General features: G+C 42.7%; 1 protein-coding gene across 4 annotated transcripts in view; it reads left to right on the forward strand.

Moving 5' to 3' along the window:
- Positions 1–18928, forward strand: part of mdga2a (MAM domain containing glycosylphosphatidylinositol anchor 2a) — a 379952-nt gene that overhangs the window by 139964 nt on the left and 221060 nt on the right. For all 4 annotated transcript variants that reach the window (XM_028821620.2, XM_028821618.2, XM_028821621.2 and 1 more), the window contains exon 3: positions 856–1030. In XM_028821620.2, coding sequence (XP_028677453.1) covers positions 856–1030 — 175 coding nt within the window. The remainder of the gene's footprint in view (positions 1–855; positions 1031–18928) is intronic.

Below are 18928 nucleotides of genomic sequence, written 5' to 3' on the forward strand. Positions count from 1 at the left end.
GTATGAGTAGAACCTTAGCTTATGCATGTACAATAAATATGGACTTATAAAAATAATAACACACAAGGGAGGACTAACCACAAGAAGAACACAACAGGTAAAGAAACAAGAATGAATGTGCCAACCTGTGGAGATCATCACACCTTCCCCAGCCTAAGAGCACTGCTCTACACTCCACCCCTTGCCACACCTTGTCCTTCCAACTCCATGATCAGAGGCCTTTTAACCTCTGGCCTACTGTCTCTCCAGGACTCACATTTGTTCTCATTGGAATTACTCTTTGGGTCAGGGGGTGGCCTCTTCTTGGACCACTCCTGCTCTTGGCCCTGTAATCCCAGACCTAATTATTTTGGGTGGACATTACTTTTACACCCACTTATTCAAGTTTGCAGGCAGCCAGGACATATCCCAGTACCATCAGATATGGGACAGGAACCAAAGCCAGACGGGCTGCCAGTCCATTCCACTGCTGACCTTTCAGAGTAAACCATTTATGAGGATGATTTTGCCAGAGAGTTTTGAGGGTCAGGCAACTCAACGCAGACATGCTTACTCCCAGACCGTGGCAACCTTCCATTGGCTGGAGGTGCAAGGACAAGCCAGTGGACACCATTTTCTCTTTGAGAGGCCCTCATTTCTTTTTCATTCATTCGTTCATTTTTGTAACCTGCTTCCATTACATATGACCCAGTATGGCATGGCAGGGCACCAGCCCATTGTATCACATCAGTTTTAATGTAGCAGAATGGACAGGAATGAACAGACAGCCTTTCTGACTGAACGTTATATTGAAGGCGATCTTTGTGTTTGCATGTGCCATCATTAAATAAGCTGTTTTTTCTGGTTCTTGCTCAGATCAGGTGGACCAAGACAGCAGGAAGCGCCTCTGACCGCTTCCAGGACTCGAGCGTCTTCAACGAAACCCTGCGCATCACCAAAATCCAGCGACACCAGGGGGGCCGATACTACTGCAAGGCCGAAAATGGCTTGGGCTCACCGGCTATCAAGTCCATCCGGGTGGACGTCTACTGTAAGTCGCTCTCTTCTGTATTTTTCACAAGTAGAACTGGTTGTGCTTGGATGTTCAGTCTGGAATCTCAGTCGGGTCTTCATTTTGTGACTTGACGCAAGTTTTAAAACGTTTGGACAATTGTATACAATTCACGTGAACGCTGTCTCAGTCCAAGACCTAGAGAAACAGGTGTTGTTTAAATTTCATGCCAGCTCCAGAAACCCCAGGATCTGTTCCTGGCCCATTTTTCCCTTGTCCACTTGGGTTCTACCTTATGTTCCTGTGGGGGCGTTAATGGTCCGTGATGTAGTGATATTCACAAAACAGTTGCTAAAAACTTTTACTTTTATGGTGGATTTTTATTATTTATATTTAGTCAGAGAAAAAAAATGATAACGCTCATTTAGTTCATGGCCGTCAGATCCTCAAAGACAAACAGGGCCCCCAAAGTCACTCAAACTTAGCACTATGGCTCCTCCTTGTGCACATTTTACTTGAATTATTGATATTTTAAAAATGTATCCAATGAGGTATAGGAACGTTGAAAAAGTCTGCACCCCCATTGGGGAGGGGATCACTCTGGCCACATGCTTAGCCTGCTTAATGCATAAACTCACTTTTGGGTGGAGTATTCCTTGTCTATCCTGTCTATCAGGTCCACTCACCTCTCAGTCTCTGTCCTACATGATTGTAACAACTCTTCCCTTCGTTCAAGATCAGCTACTAACATCAAACACAAAGGTCGCCAGCCTTTAAACTCCTTCTCCTCCTCCTCCTCCTCCTCAAGGTCACATCTGTGGCCAGCAATCCTGTCTGAAAGTCCTCAGGCTGTCTGCACAGCTCCCTCTGGTGGACCCAGGTATCCCTGCGTTCCTGCACCCCAATACCCAGTTCAGTCCTATCTATTCCACATGAGTGCCCTCCGCTGCCACCAAACATTTTGGAAAAAGTCTTATGCCATTTGGCTCATCTTGTGCCATCTCTGTTACCCAAGTGCCTGTGGAGTAGTTACTTTGGACCCTTTAACCCGTGGTGCCCATTTACTTACACTGACAGTGACACTACGAGTGGCTGTCCAGTTACCAGCTCTTTGAAATGCTGACTCTACCACGTCTGCCTCCATCATGCCTCTACCCCAAGCCAATGCCACACACTCAATAGTTTTTAATTTCCTTCTGTTTTGCCTCTTTAGAGCTGCAGGAGGTCAAACTGTACTCTTATTGTTTTGGTTTATTTTCTTTTGCATGACATTTTCAAAAATATTTATGACAGATGAAAATCAATTAGGATAGATATGCAAATGGAGTACATGCATATTAGATTTCACACAGGGTCACACAGCAAAGCATGATGGGATTAGAACTGGTAACCCTGTGGTTCCCAGTCCAGGGGCCTCATGTATAGAATTCACACTGAAACATGGCATACGGGCAAAAGTGGAAATGTGCTTGGAAATGTGCGTGACATTACGCCAAGTTTAGTTTTTATACATCGCCACGTGAGCGTGGAAACGGGCGTACACAACAGTTTATACCTGAGACCCCTGGGCTGTATTCACTGTGCCACACAGCCTGCCTGAGCAAGAAGCAGTTAGAATCCACAGCAGTTAAGTGATACGTGATGCAGTTTTAATAACACATTTTTATAACTATACATAATATGACACAATGCAAACAGATAGAATTACATTTGATAATATTATATTAAAACAGCATCTTCACAAAGTATGCACACCCCTTCACTTTTTACATTTTGTTTTGTTGTTGTGCTTAAATCCTTCAAATTCATTTTTTCTCTCAACAGGAAACACTCATTACCTTAGAAGAATAAAGTGAAAACTGAACTTTAGACATTTTTGTAGATTTATTAAAATATAAAAGAAAAAACCTGAAAGATCCCATTGACACAGGTATTCCAAGCCTTGAAGCCCCTTTGGTAGCCTGGAGTCTTCTTGGGTCTGACGTGACGAGCTTCACACACCTGCATTTTGAGATGTTCTGCCATTCTTCTCTGCAGATCCTCTCAAGTTCTGCCACATTGGATGGAGACCACTGGTGGATAGAAGTGCTGGATTGGGTTCATGTCCAGGCCTTGGCTGGGTATCTCCAGGACATTCTCAGAACTTTGCTTTGTGCTTAGAGTCCTGTTAGATGGTCCATTCTGAGGTCCAGGGTGCTCCAGAGCAGGTTTTCATTGAGGATATCTCTGTGCTTTGCTCTGTCCAGCTTTCCCTCAACCCTGACTGGTGTCCCAGTCCCTTTTGCTGAAAACCAACTCCATAGCAGAATGCTTCCACCACTGTGCACCACCGTTGGAATGGCACTGCGCAGGTGATGAGTGGTGCTTGGTTTGATAGAGACATGATGCCAATGTTGATTTTGACAAGTCAGAGAGACTTGATTCTCATCATCAGATGGTTCTTTAGATGCCTTTTTAGAAAATCCAAGTGGGCTTCCATGTTTCTTGTAGATTAGATTAGATTAAATTATATTAGATTAACTTTATTCATTCCATGGTGAAATTCACATGCATGCAGCAGTAGAAACTTCAAAAACAAGGACATAGACTCACAGGACAGATAATACAGCCAATGAATGAATGAATGAATCAATCGATCAATCAATACATAAATAAATGTATATTGGCAGACATTTCAAAATGTACTTAAAGAGTACATCACAGAATTTCCTAAAAGCAGCAGGCAGGAAAGACCCCCAGAAGCACTTTTTAGCTGTGATTACTGTGATTACAACTCAGCTGAATATTTTCCGTTGGGTCTTTTGCATGTCCAATCTGTCATAAACCCCAGATCATTCTGGAAGTTTCTCCTATCTCAACACAGCTTGACCAATGGGTCCTTGGTCACCTCTCTTTCTGTGACCCTTCTCTCCAGATTGCTCAGTTTGGCTGGGCAGCCAGCTCTAGGAAGAGTTGTGGCTGTTCCAAACTTCTTACATTTAAGAATTGTCGAGGCTACCGTGTTTTTGGAAACCGTTAACGCAGCAAAGATGTTTTTGATAGCCTTTCTGAGATCTGTGCCTCAACACTGTCTTGTCTCTGAACTCTTCCCACAATTCTACAACTTCATGGGTTGGTTTTGCTTAGCTGTGGGACCTTCTATAGACAGGTGTGCGTCTGTCCTAATCACATCCAATCGATTGAATTGACCACAGGTGGACTCCAAATAAACATCTCATTGATGATCACCAGAAAGGGGTCCCCCTGAGGCACATTTCAAGTGTCAAAGTAAAGGGTCTGAATACTTGTGTCAATGTGATGTTTCCATTATTTATTTTTTAAATATTTTGCAAAAAAACAACAAAAGGGCTACTGTTTTTGCTTTGTCGTCTTGGGGTATGGAGTGATGTTTGATGTGAGGAATAAATTAATTTAAACAATTTTAGCACAAGACTGCAACATAACAACATGTGAAAAAAGTGAAGGGGTCTAACATTTTTTTGAATGCACTGTACAGTACAGTACAGTAAATAACTGTGCTACGCAGGTACAGTATGATGGCTTGAAATCTAAATAATCAACATGGCCCTCAGCACTAACATTTACAGTACACCATCTGTTGGAATGCATGCAGTAATAAAATGCATCACATTGGTAATTCTAACAGATGGCACATTAAAAAAATAATTTGGAGTAATAAAATGCATTAGTACAAAGGTTTGTGATGCACCAACTGTTGGAATGACAAATGCAATGCACATGCACCTATTATATACCATTTGGTGTGGGATTCATAAAAGCTTTGGTAATGTTTGTGATGTTCTATCTGTTGGAATGACAATGCAATGTGTCTATTATTTATCATTTGGTGTGCGATTCATAAAAGCAGTGTTAATGTTTGTGAGGACCCATCTGTTGGAATGACAAATGTAATTTATTTTATTACTACCAATGTTTGTGATATATCATCTTTTGAAATGACAGAGACATAGCAGTTGGACGGACACAAAGATACACAGGTGCACAGTTCATTTATTAGGGTGGTGATGACATAATACTAGACATAATTTACCAAGTGGTAATGGGGCTGTGAGGGGCGAATGTTCCATTGAGAGTTAGTTTCTGCCTTGAACTTGGTGTTGTTGAAAATAAGCTCTGCCTCCCGCACAGCAACACAGTAAAACTGGGAGAAGAATGGTTTCTGTGAACAGATGAATAGATGGTTAGATACAAACTGCTCGTGGCAATTGCCAAGTCCAAGTCCAAGCCTTTGCTTGACCAGTCAAGTATTCTCACAGGACAGTCACAGCTAGAGACAAGAGTGACACTTCCATTTTGAGGCTCAGTCTTAGAACATGTGACTTGGAGGCACATGTCCTGTTTCTCCTTGTGTTGTCTCTCATATCCACTGTCCGGCCAGTGTCATTGTCTCTGTAGGTGAAGTAGAACATTTGATATTTCTGCGATGAACTGGCATCCTGTCTAGGTGTGGTTCCTGCCTTGCAACCAGTGCTTTTATGATAGGCTGCAGCTGCCATGCAGCTCTGATTTGGATCAACCAGATTTAACACTAGAATCCCTGAAGCCTACGAAAACAGTCGTAATCCCGGCCAACCTTAAATTCCTTCGCACCTCTCAATCAGCGTCTTTTGTTTTGTAAATGAGTCGATCGGCACAAGCAGCCTGCTATCCCATCACCCCCACCGACGGAGCTGAAGTCAGTCTCAAAATTCTCAGAGCTCAAGTTTTGTTTATCTGTGTGTGAGATGTGTGGAGTTGTAGAGGGTAAATAATATATCGTTATTTGGAACACATGCATTTCATTTGTGTTACGTGTCTACAACAATCTGTGTAAGTGTAGGAAATGACAGGAAATGCGTGAAATGCAAGAAGTGCTGAACGCATACCTAAAAGAGAAATTTTTTCCATAATGACGTGAAGTGTATAATGTGAGAAGACTTTAGTCCAAATATCAAATAAACACGTGTGCTTTTATTCAAGAATATAACCAAAGAAACAAAATCATTGAGTTTACATGTTGCTGTCAATGAGTTAAAAACTCAATTGACAGAAAGTCGGTATGTATTCTTGGATGTATGAGGTATGAGCTGCTGCCTTATAACCAAAAGTTTCCGAGTTCGAGTCCGGGTACTACGCATTTTGAGTAGTGAGCTGCAATTATTATTATTACTATCTCCTTTATATAAAGGGTGGCGCACGAAAAACCGAACCTTTCTGACCGGCTGGCTCGAGCTATTATACAGGCGGGTGCCGTCGCGATCGCAGAGCCTCATTGTCGTGATGGGGTCAGCAGCCCCAACTGTGTATTAGTAAGGAAGCTGTGAGCCAGTGGGTACAGACGTGCGTGAAAGAGATCCGGATAATGTATTCTCTGCAACAGAGGATTGGAATAGTGGAGGCGTATGTGTCTACCGGTTCTTTTAAGAAAACGCAGGACATTTTTGCACAGACGTTTCCTGGTGTAAACCTACCAGCAAAGAGCAGTATTCACGAGTTGGTGGAGAAGTGGCGTAAGACTGGGTCAGTTGCAAACTGCAAAAAGAATCAGGCCCCGTTGCTCGTTACGTGTACAGGCTAAGAAACGTACATTGATGTTGGAGCCAGAGATGGTTCGGTTTTTCGTGCGCCACCCTGTATAATACGCTACTGTGGCTGTCCGTTTGTCTGTCCAGGATTTTAAATCACCTGTAGCTTGCAAACCGTTTGAACTATTGACCTGAAATTTGGTACACATATACTATGTGACGTCTACTATCCACTTTTGGGGTGATGATTGACTTCCAAGGTTATTTCTCTTTTTATTTTTATTTTATTTTATTGTAGAATCAACTCTTGGCAGCAGGCAGCAGGGCAGCCGTGTGGCACATGCATACGGGCACCGTTCTCATCCCTACCACCTTCGCCGTCACTTCCCCTACCTCTTCATATCTTAAATCATTCTTGAGGCAGATTGAAGACTTAAGTGCCAGCTTAAGTGAAAAATTAAAGAAAACGTACTAAGTAATTGCAACATAACCACTGACTTAATCAATGTTAACGCAAAAAGATGCAAACGAAAGAAGAGAAGAAGCGGGCCGCTAGGGTGGAGAAAAGAAGAGCTGCTGAGGAACAGCAAGCACATCAACCTCTGAGCAAACGAATGCTAAACATACAGAGAAAGAGGATGAAAAGTATGAATACTCAAATCAAGTATATTCACATGTATTGTTACCAGTCAAGTGCGCCGTTACTGGTAATAATAATAGAAACATATATTTGATTTGAGTCTGTAACACCCGATATAAATTTTGTCTACTTGTAAAAGTTAGCGCTTTTTTTTTATTATTCAGTTTTATTCTGTCAGTGACGTTCACATGGTACAATGAACTTGCCTCTCTGTCTCTGAGCTGATGGCGTTCATTCTGTTCAATGTTTTGTGGTAGTTCTAGAATGTGAATTGCTTGCCACAATAGCTGTGAGAGGCTCATTCGTCCTTTGCAGGAAACATAAAACCGAGGTCCTGTCTGTCTGTGGTCATTAAAGATCTCTGGGCAGTAGGGTGTATCCCGATATCCAGGCTAAATTGCCCACCACAGCCTATTCATTCTGGCCTCCTAATCATCCCCTGTCTCTAATTGTCTTCTCTCTCTCACCCCTTCACCACTTAATGACTAATATGTGGTGAAAGTACTGGCGCAAAAAATGGCTGCCGCCGCATCACCTGAGTGGATGCTGCACATTGATGGTGGCTGAAGTGGCTCCCCTCTGTGTATGTAAAGTGCTTTGAGTAGTGAGAAAAGCGCTATATATGACATGTAAGGAACTGCATAATATCACACTTGATTTAGTAGTTGGCATATCTTAAGTGTTTTCCGTGTCTTATTTTAGTGAGTTACCTTTCACTTGACACAAGGGCTTCCTAGCGTTCTCCTCCCAAGTCTCTGTCCGGCCTTTCCCCAGAGCTCTCGTGCCATCTTCCCAGTGTGAGCTGGCATCAGGCTCACAGAGCAGAAGAAAATAAACGATTCTTTCACTTTCTCATATACTGACCCTGTGATCTGTGAGAGTCACTCAGGAAGGATGCACACGATGCGCTGAATGCTAATAAAGAGAGAGCAGCTGATAGCGGCGAGGGCCTGGGCGCCAGCCCGCCGTCACCGGGGAGCCACGCGCCCTCCCAGAGGGCTTATCATCGATCACTTTGAACTCCTCCTCATCTGTATGCGGCTCGCTTCCTTGGGAAATGCTTGAAAGCAGCCACATAGATGAAGAAACGCTTAGTGTAATGTAACTGTGAGTGAGGAGCTGTGACGAGAATAAACAGCGGTGAGGAACTCCAGTAAGGACTCGCTGGCCGAGAGTGGCCTCTTGGGAACAGGCCATAAGGACTGACTGTGAAAGCAAAGACAGTGTATTTGGAATGAGGCGGTGTGTGCCAAGATGCCTCATCCTTGTCTTCTCAGAGATCTGTTGAAGGCTCTGTGGGCTGTGAGTGGGGGCCTGATGGAAACTGAAGGCCCAGCTCTCCAGCCACCATGGAACTCGAATTACTTGCTTGGTGTCTTCAGTAAAGTGCAAGCTCAGATGATGCCGGTTGTCCAGCTTTCCAGCTGATTGATTGCCTCTAGAACATTATTGGGAATGGCCAGGGGTTGTAAGTCAGTGAGAGGGCACAACTGAGCATGTTCAGCAAATTATTTACACACTGTTTTGGGGTGATCCTATCGTTACTTTGTTATGTAGACCTACACATATGTCCTCCACCCCAATTCTTGCTCTTATTCTTGAACTCACTTGGACGATAGAGGAGATTCAGCCTGTAGACTCTAAACACTTGAACCTTGGGCTAATCGATCCGTTCTGCTTCCAGAATTGATTGCTACATATCTATCGGAGGACGTCTCACCTTTATTCATTTATACCCCAGGTAGCAAGTGTAAAATAAACAGAGAGAACACAGAAAAAGGTTTGGCGGTAGCCACCCTGTATACTTGGTAGTATGTGCAAAATTGAAGAAAACAGCAGCAATATGTCTTTACAGACACAAGTCCAAAACAGAACTGAGGCATGAGAGGTGAGACGGCCATTATATAGCTGGCAGATAGGAAGAGGAGAACTCAACGGGACCGGCGGTGGAAATGAGATCTTTGAGAGGCGGGTTCATGGAGACCGGAAACAGAAGTGATGTATTGTAGGACGTGGATTCTTCAGATGGTCTGCATAGGGATAGAGGAGAAAGTGTTAGAATACAGCGCCCATCCCCTGCTCTGCACATTTATTCGAGCCCGTAAAGTGTTTCCAATGCACATATATACAATATAACACAATACAATTTATTTTTGTATAGCCCAAAACACTCAGAACATAACCCAGGAACTTTAACAGACCCTGCCTTTTGATAGCCCCCCAACCTTGACTCTGTAAGAAGACAAGAAAAACGCCCCAAAAAACCCCTTGTAGGGAAAAAATGGAAGAAACCTTAGGAAAGGGAGTTCAAAAAGAGACCCCTTTCCAGGTAGGTTGGGCGTGCAGTGGGTGTCAAAAAACAGAACAGAACACAAGTAATCCTCAATACAATATAATAGTGCAATAGAAATATTACATATGTGACACAAGATAGAGCAACAAGGCAAGCAAGAGGAGCAAGCAGTACACTTTTATTCAGTTGTTATTCTCTTTAACATTCTGAAATATTCTTAATGTGCCAAAAGCAGAAGAACGAGTAACTAAAAGTAAACGAGTGTGGCAAATTAGTAATACAACCTGGGAATTTCAGGAGGTGTCATAGACGATGCAGGCCGACACACTATTGTGCCTTCAGTCTCATAAGGGTACATTGCTGCATCTCATAGCATGGGTCTTTCTGGTTCTTCCTTCTTCTCCTCTTTTTTGGGTCTTCTTATAAATAATCCTTTCACTTTAAACTGATGAGTACTGAAAGCTGGTCAGATTCATGGTGAACACCCTTAGCTCCTTTCTGTCCAATGTCATGTTGACAGGCCATAGCGGTATATGTTCATGAGGTGTACCTGCACAAAGTGGTTCGGGAGCTTCACTTTTACACATGTGGAAAGTACCATTTAAAGTTCTGACCTTTTCATCTTCCCAGACTGCTCTTCTCATATTCCAGCTTGGGTACCCTACTATTTAAAGCTTGTTCCATGTCCTTTCTGTCCATTTTTGATGTTATTATTTATAGGGTCCTTGTGATTATGCATTTTCTGTTACTTTCCTTGTGTTCTATGGGTGGTTCCAGAAAAGGTAGGACCACCTGTCAATCACTGTCAAGGGGCTACCCTCACCCCTATAAAGGTTGAAGGATTTCTACAGTCCCTTGCGGTTCATTGTAAGCTGTTTGCATTGAACATGTTGTGCTAGTGAGTGTTCCTTTTACGATTTCTATGTTCAAGTTTATGGATTTCTGGATATTTTGACCCGCTTTGCCTGTTTAACGACTATTCTTGAGGAACTCTGTTACGGGATGGTGTTTGTTGAGGATTGCCTTACTTGGCAATTTCTTTTTTACCTTTTGCACTCAGTGGAGCTTTTTTTTTGTTAGTGAAGCGCATAAACCTTTTATTTATAATTATTTTATACTAGACAAAGAGCCTGTTTCGACAACGTAAGATGAAATGGGCACGAGTGCAATAGTAGTAAGTATAAGCACCACAAACCTGATATAGGTGTATTGAATGAATGCGTAATTAGGCCTGGAGCTGTAATCGAAATCGCCTTTCAGGCCTCTAGAGCTTTAATCGAAGTCACCTTTCTCTTTGAATTTTTGCGGCCGTAAATCCGCTGCCTGCCGCAATGTTGGTCGAAGTCGCCTTTTTCCTTGAATTTTTGCGGCTGTAAATCCGCTGCCTGCCGCGATGTCGGTCTCATAAGGTTTTTCGGGCAGCTGCGCAGAAGGCGACTGCACATTCGGCTTCGGACGTGCGCAGAAGGCGACTGCGCATTCGGCTTCGGACAGACGTGAGTGAGTGAGTGAGTAAGTGAGTAGACTGGCGAATTATATATAAGATTTGCCCTTTTATTAACTAGCTGGGGTATGATGGTTTCCCCCTCTAGTGGGCAATTTATGGGACTTTGGTGCTTGAGAACCCCCGAAGTCAAGACAGCCCTTTTTAAAGTGATGAGTTTTATTTTTGCTAATTTAGCCTTCAGTCTGCTGTCTCTACTAACACTTCATTTTTCTGTGGTTATCTAAGTGTAAGTGCAACACAAAATAAAATAACTAATAGTTTAAAAGATACAGTTTTAAATAACATAAAATAGTCCTTAATCCTTCTTAATGCCTTAATAAGAAATATAACATCTATTACAATAATATAATTATATTTGCCTAAAGGGACTTGGTCATGTCACATTCTTAGTTATGTCGCCAATGTGTTCTGGGTCCCCCCTCTCATGGCCGGTTTTAGGTGCACCTGAGGCCCACAAGTAAACTCATCATTGCTTCAATCTGCAGCTCTTGGTTTGACTCCACTATTTTTGTCTCGTTTCACTCAATGTTTGTACCTTTTTATGATTCTGTAAATGTGCTTTCCTACTCTATTCATTTGTCAGCAGATTGCTCAATTTTTTTCCTTGTCTCTGTCTGCTAGATTGACATTTTCAAATCTACCATAAAGGTCAGGGCCTCAATTATAATGTAGGAGGCGGTATCTAAGAAAGGAGAGCAATGATGCTCTGTCCTGTCAAGGTCAGTTGGATACAAGAGAAAACATTGTGTGCCCTCCAAGGCGTTAGGTGTTTTGATTCTGCCTGTTACAGAAGCTTAGAAAAACAGGCCTGAGAGTCTCGGGTCTTGTGATATGGAGTCACAAACGATTCAAAAATGGTGTGAGGACTCCTAAAAGTACCCACAGAGCAGGTCAGAACGTTCACTGGCAGGCCAACATGTAGCCTCACCCCAGGCAGCCAGAACCCAAACCATCACAGTCAGTCAGCCTTCAGCCTATTTACGCCTACAAATGGGAAGCTGGTGTTAAAGGTTTAAAATACATAAAAATGCCTTATGGGAGAGAGAGAGGGGAGACTGTAAAACATTTGGCTCGGTGAGACACGTCCCACAAATAATTTTTATAAAGTGAGATTTTATTTAAATAAACATTTAAAACTAGAGGCAAATCAACTGTAAAGGGGATTTGCTTGAAAAGACAATCCAAGGCGAATAAACCCCAATAACTAATCTAGAAACTGTAATCACAAAAACAAAAGAAAAACAGCAAGAAATGAGAAAAATAAATAAAAAAGCAAATACTTATAAACTCTCCTAACAGCATCAGTGACTACCTGAGGGAAGCCATTTTATCTACAGGAAAACGAGGGTGATGTGCAGTGTTAGATAAGAACGTTTAACTCCAGATTCTTCTCCTCGATCCCCGGTTCACTTCTTCAGTTGTGTACAAAGGCTCTCAGGAGTGCAACAAGTATATACGATATTTTTCCAACAAAGATGTCTCGGGACAAACCAAGCAAGATGTTACTCTTGCATTGTAATCACAGACATGATAACAATTCTTTACTTCAACAAAGCTTTTTAGATATGAATATATACAAAAGCATCTTTATCTGGAAGATTGTTTGTGCCAAAATTCAATGCAGTCCAACGTGTTAGCTACATCGCAATGTAATGCATGGGCATGCGGTGCATTTCATTTTGGCACAGATTTATTATGTCATAATTAAAAACATATCTACCAGATGATTTATCGCTTTTTAGTACAGCACACAATTTTCAGCTCAGTCTGAAATGCAATAGAAAAGCATTTTGCATTTTAATTCATGCCCATAGATGGTATGTCTTAATTAAAAGCAAAGCAAACAAACTTGTTGCATTTCAATTCAAGACTAAGCATTACTCATTCCGAAACTAAATGGAATCCATTGAGTAATCGGCCTCCAAAGGTGAGGCAAGGAGGGTCAACAGTTGAGGTACGTGGCGTTATGATCATGAATGTGTTCACCCAGCAGGAAGTTGATAAGGTAGGGGATCCGACGTCTCATTGAACAGATGGATGCTGTCGACGTAAATGATGATTTCATTCTCGGCTATGTCAACTAGTTGCAGTTGTGTTTCCACCAGGCCTTTTTTTATTCATTTTTGTTTGTTATTTATGTTAATGATTTTTTTTTTGTTGACTGTTAACATTATTCTCTTTTTTTGATTGTGTCTATGTGTATAAGCTGCTTGGGTTATGTTCCGAGTGTTTTGTTAGGGGTCCTGCAAGAGGATGAGCCACCTGCTAATCCATATTACTAACCGAGAATGCTAAACCGGATGATGGACGCAGGCACATCCGGCAATGGGCCGTAGCTGCAAAAAGACGTACTGCGCAGGCGCAAAAAGAGTCCGCGAGAGTCGGCTGAGGAGCCGAGAAAGGCGGACAAAAGAGGGCGAGAGAGGCGGATGAGGGGCCGCGAGAGGCGGACAAGACCACAGAAAAAAGGAGTGAGCACAGGAAAAATGGAGAAATGAGGAAACGCAGGCAAAGCACGAAACGCATTGCACACGAAACTAGACCCAAAAAAAAAAAAAAAAAAAAAAAAAAAAAGAGGCTCGCGCACAACAGCAAGGCACCCCCCCCCCCTACAGGCACCGGACGGGACACACACCAAGAGGGGGATTCAACAAGCCCATGGAACACAAAAAAAAGAACACAAAACCACCCCACAGACCCTACAAGCAAGGGACGGGACACACACAAAGAGCGGGATTCAACAAGACACAGGAACACAAAAAGAAAGAAGACGCTCGCGCGACAACAATCCTCAACCCACCCCCCCACTCCCCACACACACACACACACACACACATCCATAAGAAGTGACACCCAAAGCCACATATTCTAAAGTGAACATCGACACCTTCACACTAGACAGCATAGGTGTCAGCATTGGTGGATCTCCTTACAATAAAGCACTATTAACCGTTCAACTGCAGAAAAGGAAACATATTAACAGTGACTGCGATCCTCCTTATTACTTATCCATATTTCGCATGCTGAGAAAAAAACAAGTCATGAATACACGGTCACGGGTACAAAACGAAAAGGAAAGGATAACAGGAACAAACACACGAACACGAAAGAGACAACAAAATAGACGGCTATGCAGCATAGGTGGATCTCATTACAATAAGGCACTATTAACCGTTCAACCACAGAAAAGGCTCCATATTAACAGTGAGTGCAATACTCCTTATTACTTATCCATATTTCTAAAAGAAAAAATGACTCGACTCCAAAAACGCAAAGCTCAACTAAAGCTTCTAACTAACGATGTACCTAAAAGTAAAAACTTTATGAACTGCATTAGATCCTACAATAGTTCATTTAATATGCACAAATCTACATCCTAGATCCACATGACGCAAACTATCAATCAAAGTGCTGCATCGCAACAGGCACGGATTCAAAACGAAACACCTCCCGTCTCAGACATACGTTAATGGCGGCGAAGGCTACAACGGGCTTCTCACACAGCACAGGCAAATCGATTACAGCTCCAAAACAACACGTCCCAAATACTACACATGCAACAACGCGCCTCTCAAACGGCACAAGCAAAACATACACCAGGAAAATTCATTCGGATTAATGAATGTCATTTGCAATCATTGTCATTCAGTTCACTTCCCTGAAGAAACAACTGGCAATACAAGTTATACATTTACACGTTGTTGTCAAAAGGGTCAAATTAGACTGCCTTCTTTACATTCATATACTGAATATCTACAGAAGCTTATAACTGACGATGTACCTGAAAGTGAAATCTTTATCAACTGCATTAGATCCTACAAATCGGTATCCACTATGAACATTAACGGTGGCACTGCACGTGACATCCGTCTTGAAAAAATGTTGTTTATTGATGAATGTTCAATGGCATGAAGTCACTTACTCAACACCATTCATAAACTTCTACAAACGTTTATGAATAATAATATTCGATTTGAAGGAAAGGTACTTTTATGAGGAGGAGATTTTAGACAGTGATTAGCTATTCTTCCAGATGCCATGCACTCAGCTATTGTTCAGTGCACCTTAAAATACGCAGACAATTGGCATTGCTTTCAAAAGATACAGTTAGTAAAAAAGATACGATGTCCAGAACCAGATCATAACAATTGCTTATTACAACTGAGAGATGGTACACTCACCAATACAGCTGGACTTCAGGCACATATTATTACAATTCCTCAAGCCTTTATCTGCGACAACTTAGTTACAGAGACATTTGGAACAGCAATCTCATTAGACCAAATGCCCCTTTTAACACAACGCACTATATTATGTCCAAAAAATATTAATGTGGAAAACATAAATACCCAAGTCATTCCATTACTTCCTGGAGAGACACAACTCTTTCTAAGCTCTGACAAACTTGACTCTGATCACAACAATAACCATCTTAAATGACCTTACAAGTTCTGAGCTGGAATTACCTTTTACACTTAAACGGCGTGTACAAAGAAATTTTCAAATAAACCTTTACACTGTGCCACACACTTTATTGTTTGCTTTCTATTTGCATCATCTACACCGTCACACTATTCTATATCTCATTCATACATCACGCTCTTTGTCATTCCCAACACCAGGGGTTGGCGAGCGAAGCGAGCAGGGGGCGGAGCCCCCTAGTCACATCTAGAAACCACCCTCTGCCCTCTAAATCTGGAGGGTCACCCATAGTTCATTTGGAATTTGCTACGATGTTTTGGTAAATTCTTGTGTTTTTTTTTGTCCTTTTTGTGATTTTTTTGTGATTTGTTTGTGATTTTTCTGGATTCTGGACCTCTTTTGCTGTTTACTGACCATTCTCTGGATATGTGATTTGGGACTTTGTTTGCGTGGATTTTGTTGTGCTTTATACAATTCCATTTTGCCACTGTGCTCTTTGGAACTTTATCGTATCATGGAGCATATCATGGTCTGCAGGGAGGGGAAGAGAAAAGGCATTTACACACAGCGCCAACCCCTGGAGCTGCAGGGAATTACAATCACCAGAGCCCTTAAGCTGTTCAGGGTGGAGTGGTGGCTCTGAGACTAAGAATCTGTGCCGGCAATCAGAATCCCATAAATGCCAGGAGAGACTCTACTCCATTGGGCCCCTGAGTAAGGCCCTTAACCTGGAATTGCTTCATCCTGGGTATGATGTTAACCTGCATCCAACACTGCGAGCAGGTCATCCAACTTGCAGGGAAAACTTGAGGGTTGGTGGCGGGATTGGCACTCCAGCCACCGTCAAAAAAACCTCACACTGTTTAGTGTGGTGCTGAGCCATTGCATGGCTGCACTTGGATCTCAATCTGGGTGGTTTGCTGTGTGGTGGGTGCGGCAACGTGCTGTAATCGGTGCATGCTCCCAACCTCCTCCTTTACCTTAAGCTGTTCCCTATGCTCAGGCATGTGACAACATGTATTAGCAAACTTTTCAAATATAAGACCAAAAGCAGTAGCAACAAAATCAAAGACAAGGTATACCATAAAGGTGAAAACTACAATCAAAAAGCAAAGAATCCAGTCTGCAATCCAGAAATCTGTTGTGTTCCTCTCATAGTCTGGGGTCCACATGTTTTCTTTATGTCTGTTTTGTTAATTTTTTATGTTACCTTTGTTGATCATTTAGTTTCTTTAAGTATCTTCTTCTATGTGCCATGTGTTTTGTGTAGTGGTCTCATGTGCCCTCGACCCTGTAAAGAATGAGGAAAACCCACAGTCCCTTGCGGTTCATTGATTGTGCTGCCATTTGTGAATTCTCTGGTGTTTATTAGTTCCCTTTTTGATTATTGATTTGGTTCTGGATTTTCAACCCCTATGCTGTGTCCTTTGACCACTCTTGGACTTTGTGCTTTGGGGTTTGTTTACCACTGGATTGCCTTGCTGTTCCAGGTGACTCTGTTTACCTTTGTGCTCCTTGGAGCTCTTTTTTGTGCCATTGAGCTTTATTGTTATTTATAAAGATTCTAGATTTGCCCTCTTCGTTTCTAGCTGGGGTTTGACGGTTTCCTCCCCTTTTATGGACATTTTTTTTTTAACTGAGTGTTCTGAGGAACCCCAAGTCCATGACCTAATTAAAACAAACAAAAAAAAAATTCATTAACTAAAGAAAATTTAGAAAAAGCACTTCTGGTAATACAAAGAAGAAGAGCCAAAAACAGGTTTAACCCAAATGTTGAGGTAGCCATTATGTGGAAAGCTTCCCCAGCGGCAACAAAGATACATCATTTCTAACAGTGACATACAGCTACAATAACATATCTTCAAACTCATAACACCTTATAAAGACACAAGGAAAAAACAGTGTTGCAAAACAATCAAAACCTAACAACACATGCATATTAATAAAATAAAACAGACATCTAACAGTAGGTGGCTACATCAAAGGCTCCTCCAGTGTGGCCCAGCCTTTTTATACAATTGCAGAAACCACCATGTTTGAGCACTGGGGGTACAACCCAAGGAGTCTTACAGGGCCAGACCCACACCTAGAAGTTACTCCCAAGTTGGCGCAGGGGTGTTAAAAGGACCCCCTCACCACAAGAGTTAGGACAAGACTGAGAGTCGGGGGAGAAGAAAGGCCAGTGGATCTTCCAAGAAAGGTGAAGTAGATCCGAAGGAGCATTGTTTCTGGTTCTTGAAGAGGGAAAGTGGATTAGCCACCATGAGTGCCAATGTTTGTACTAGTCAGGCCCAAAGGGTCATAGGTCATAGGTTGCTTTGTTACAATTGTGCGTTTCAGTACTCCTTCCATTGGACAAACTTTTTTGTTAATGAACCACCTTGTTTTGTTTTATTTTGGCTTTTCTGGTGTTATTCCATGGGTGGCACAGTGGCGCAGTGGGTAGCGCTGCTGCCTCGCAGTTGGGAGACCTGGGGACCTGGGTTCGCTTCCCAGGTCCTCCCTGCATGGAGTTTGCATGTTCTCCCCGTGTCTGCATGGGTTTCCTCCAGGCGCTCCGGTTTCCTCCCACAGTCCAAAGACATGCAGGTTAGGTGGATTGGCGATTCTAAATTGGCCCTAGTGTGTGCTTGGTGTGTTTGCGTGTGTCCTGCGGTGGGTTGGCACCCTGCCCGGGATTGGTTCCTGCCTTGTGCCCTGTGTTGGCTGGGATTGGCACCAGCAGACCCCCGTGACCCTGTGGTTGGATTCAGCGGGTTGGAAAATGGATGGATGGTGTTATTCCGGGTCCTGGGACACCTCACAAGCAAGCCAACATGTCACAGTACATTTAAACACCATGTCACTTTACGTGACCTTCAGTCTTAGCCTTCATTTACATAATCTGAGTGAGTCTGTGAAGACAGTCGTCTAGTCTGACATGCCCAGCAAGTCACTCCAACTAGTCTGTGACTCGCTCCGTTAAAATCAAACAGGTTTGTATTTTGTACTAGTGAACGCTCATTCGGAAGTGCAGTGCACAGAAGGCAGTGACGAAGAATAAGGAGCATACATGTTTTGGACCTCACCAACAGAAAAGAAGCTCATTTGTCTGATGTCTTGTGTTCTACCTTGACAGAATGGAAAAAAAAATACCATACCTGTTAACCCTTCATACACCACTGGCCCCTCAGGCAGCATGTGATTGGCTGTCATAGAAAGGGGTGAGCAGGACTGTGATTGAAAGTTGGCACGCGGTCACTGGATTTGACGTGTCCAGCGATTTTCAGTCATTTAAACTGACATGGTCCAGCGATGAGATCAGCAAGTCGGAGATACTAGAAGTCAACTAGAAGTCTCGTAATGTGACATCAGCTTAAGTGTGGCATTTAGTATCCCTTGTCTCACCTAAAGTCCTCTGTCGCTTTGTAGTGCCAGTTCCTTAGCAAATGGCTTAGAATGGGATCTTTGATCATAACTAGAAGTGGGAGTTCAGAGTGTGGTGTGGAGATGGGCGCAAAATTCAGACACAGGAAGAGAGGGTGATGGTGTGAGGAACTTTGCAAGAACT

Source organism: Erpetoichthys calabaricus, chromosome 16, assembly GCF_900747795.2.
Source record: "Erpetoichthys calabaricus chromosome 16, fErpCal1.3, whole genome shotgun sequence".
In the NCBI taxonomy this organism is placed as follows: Eukaryota; Metazoa; Chordata; class Cladistia; order Polypteriformes; family Polypteridae; genus Erpetoichthys; species Erpetoichthys calabaricus.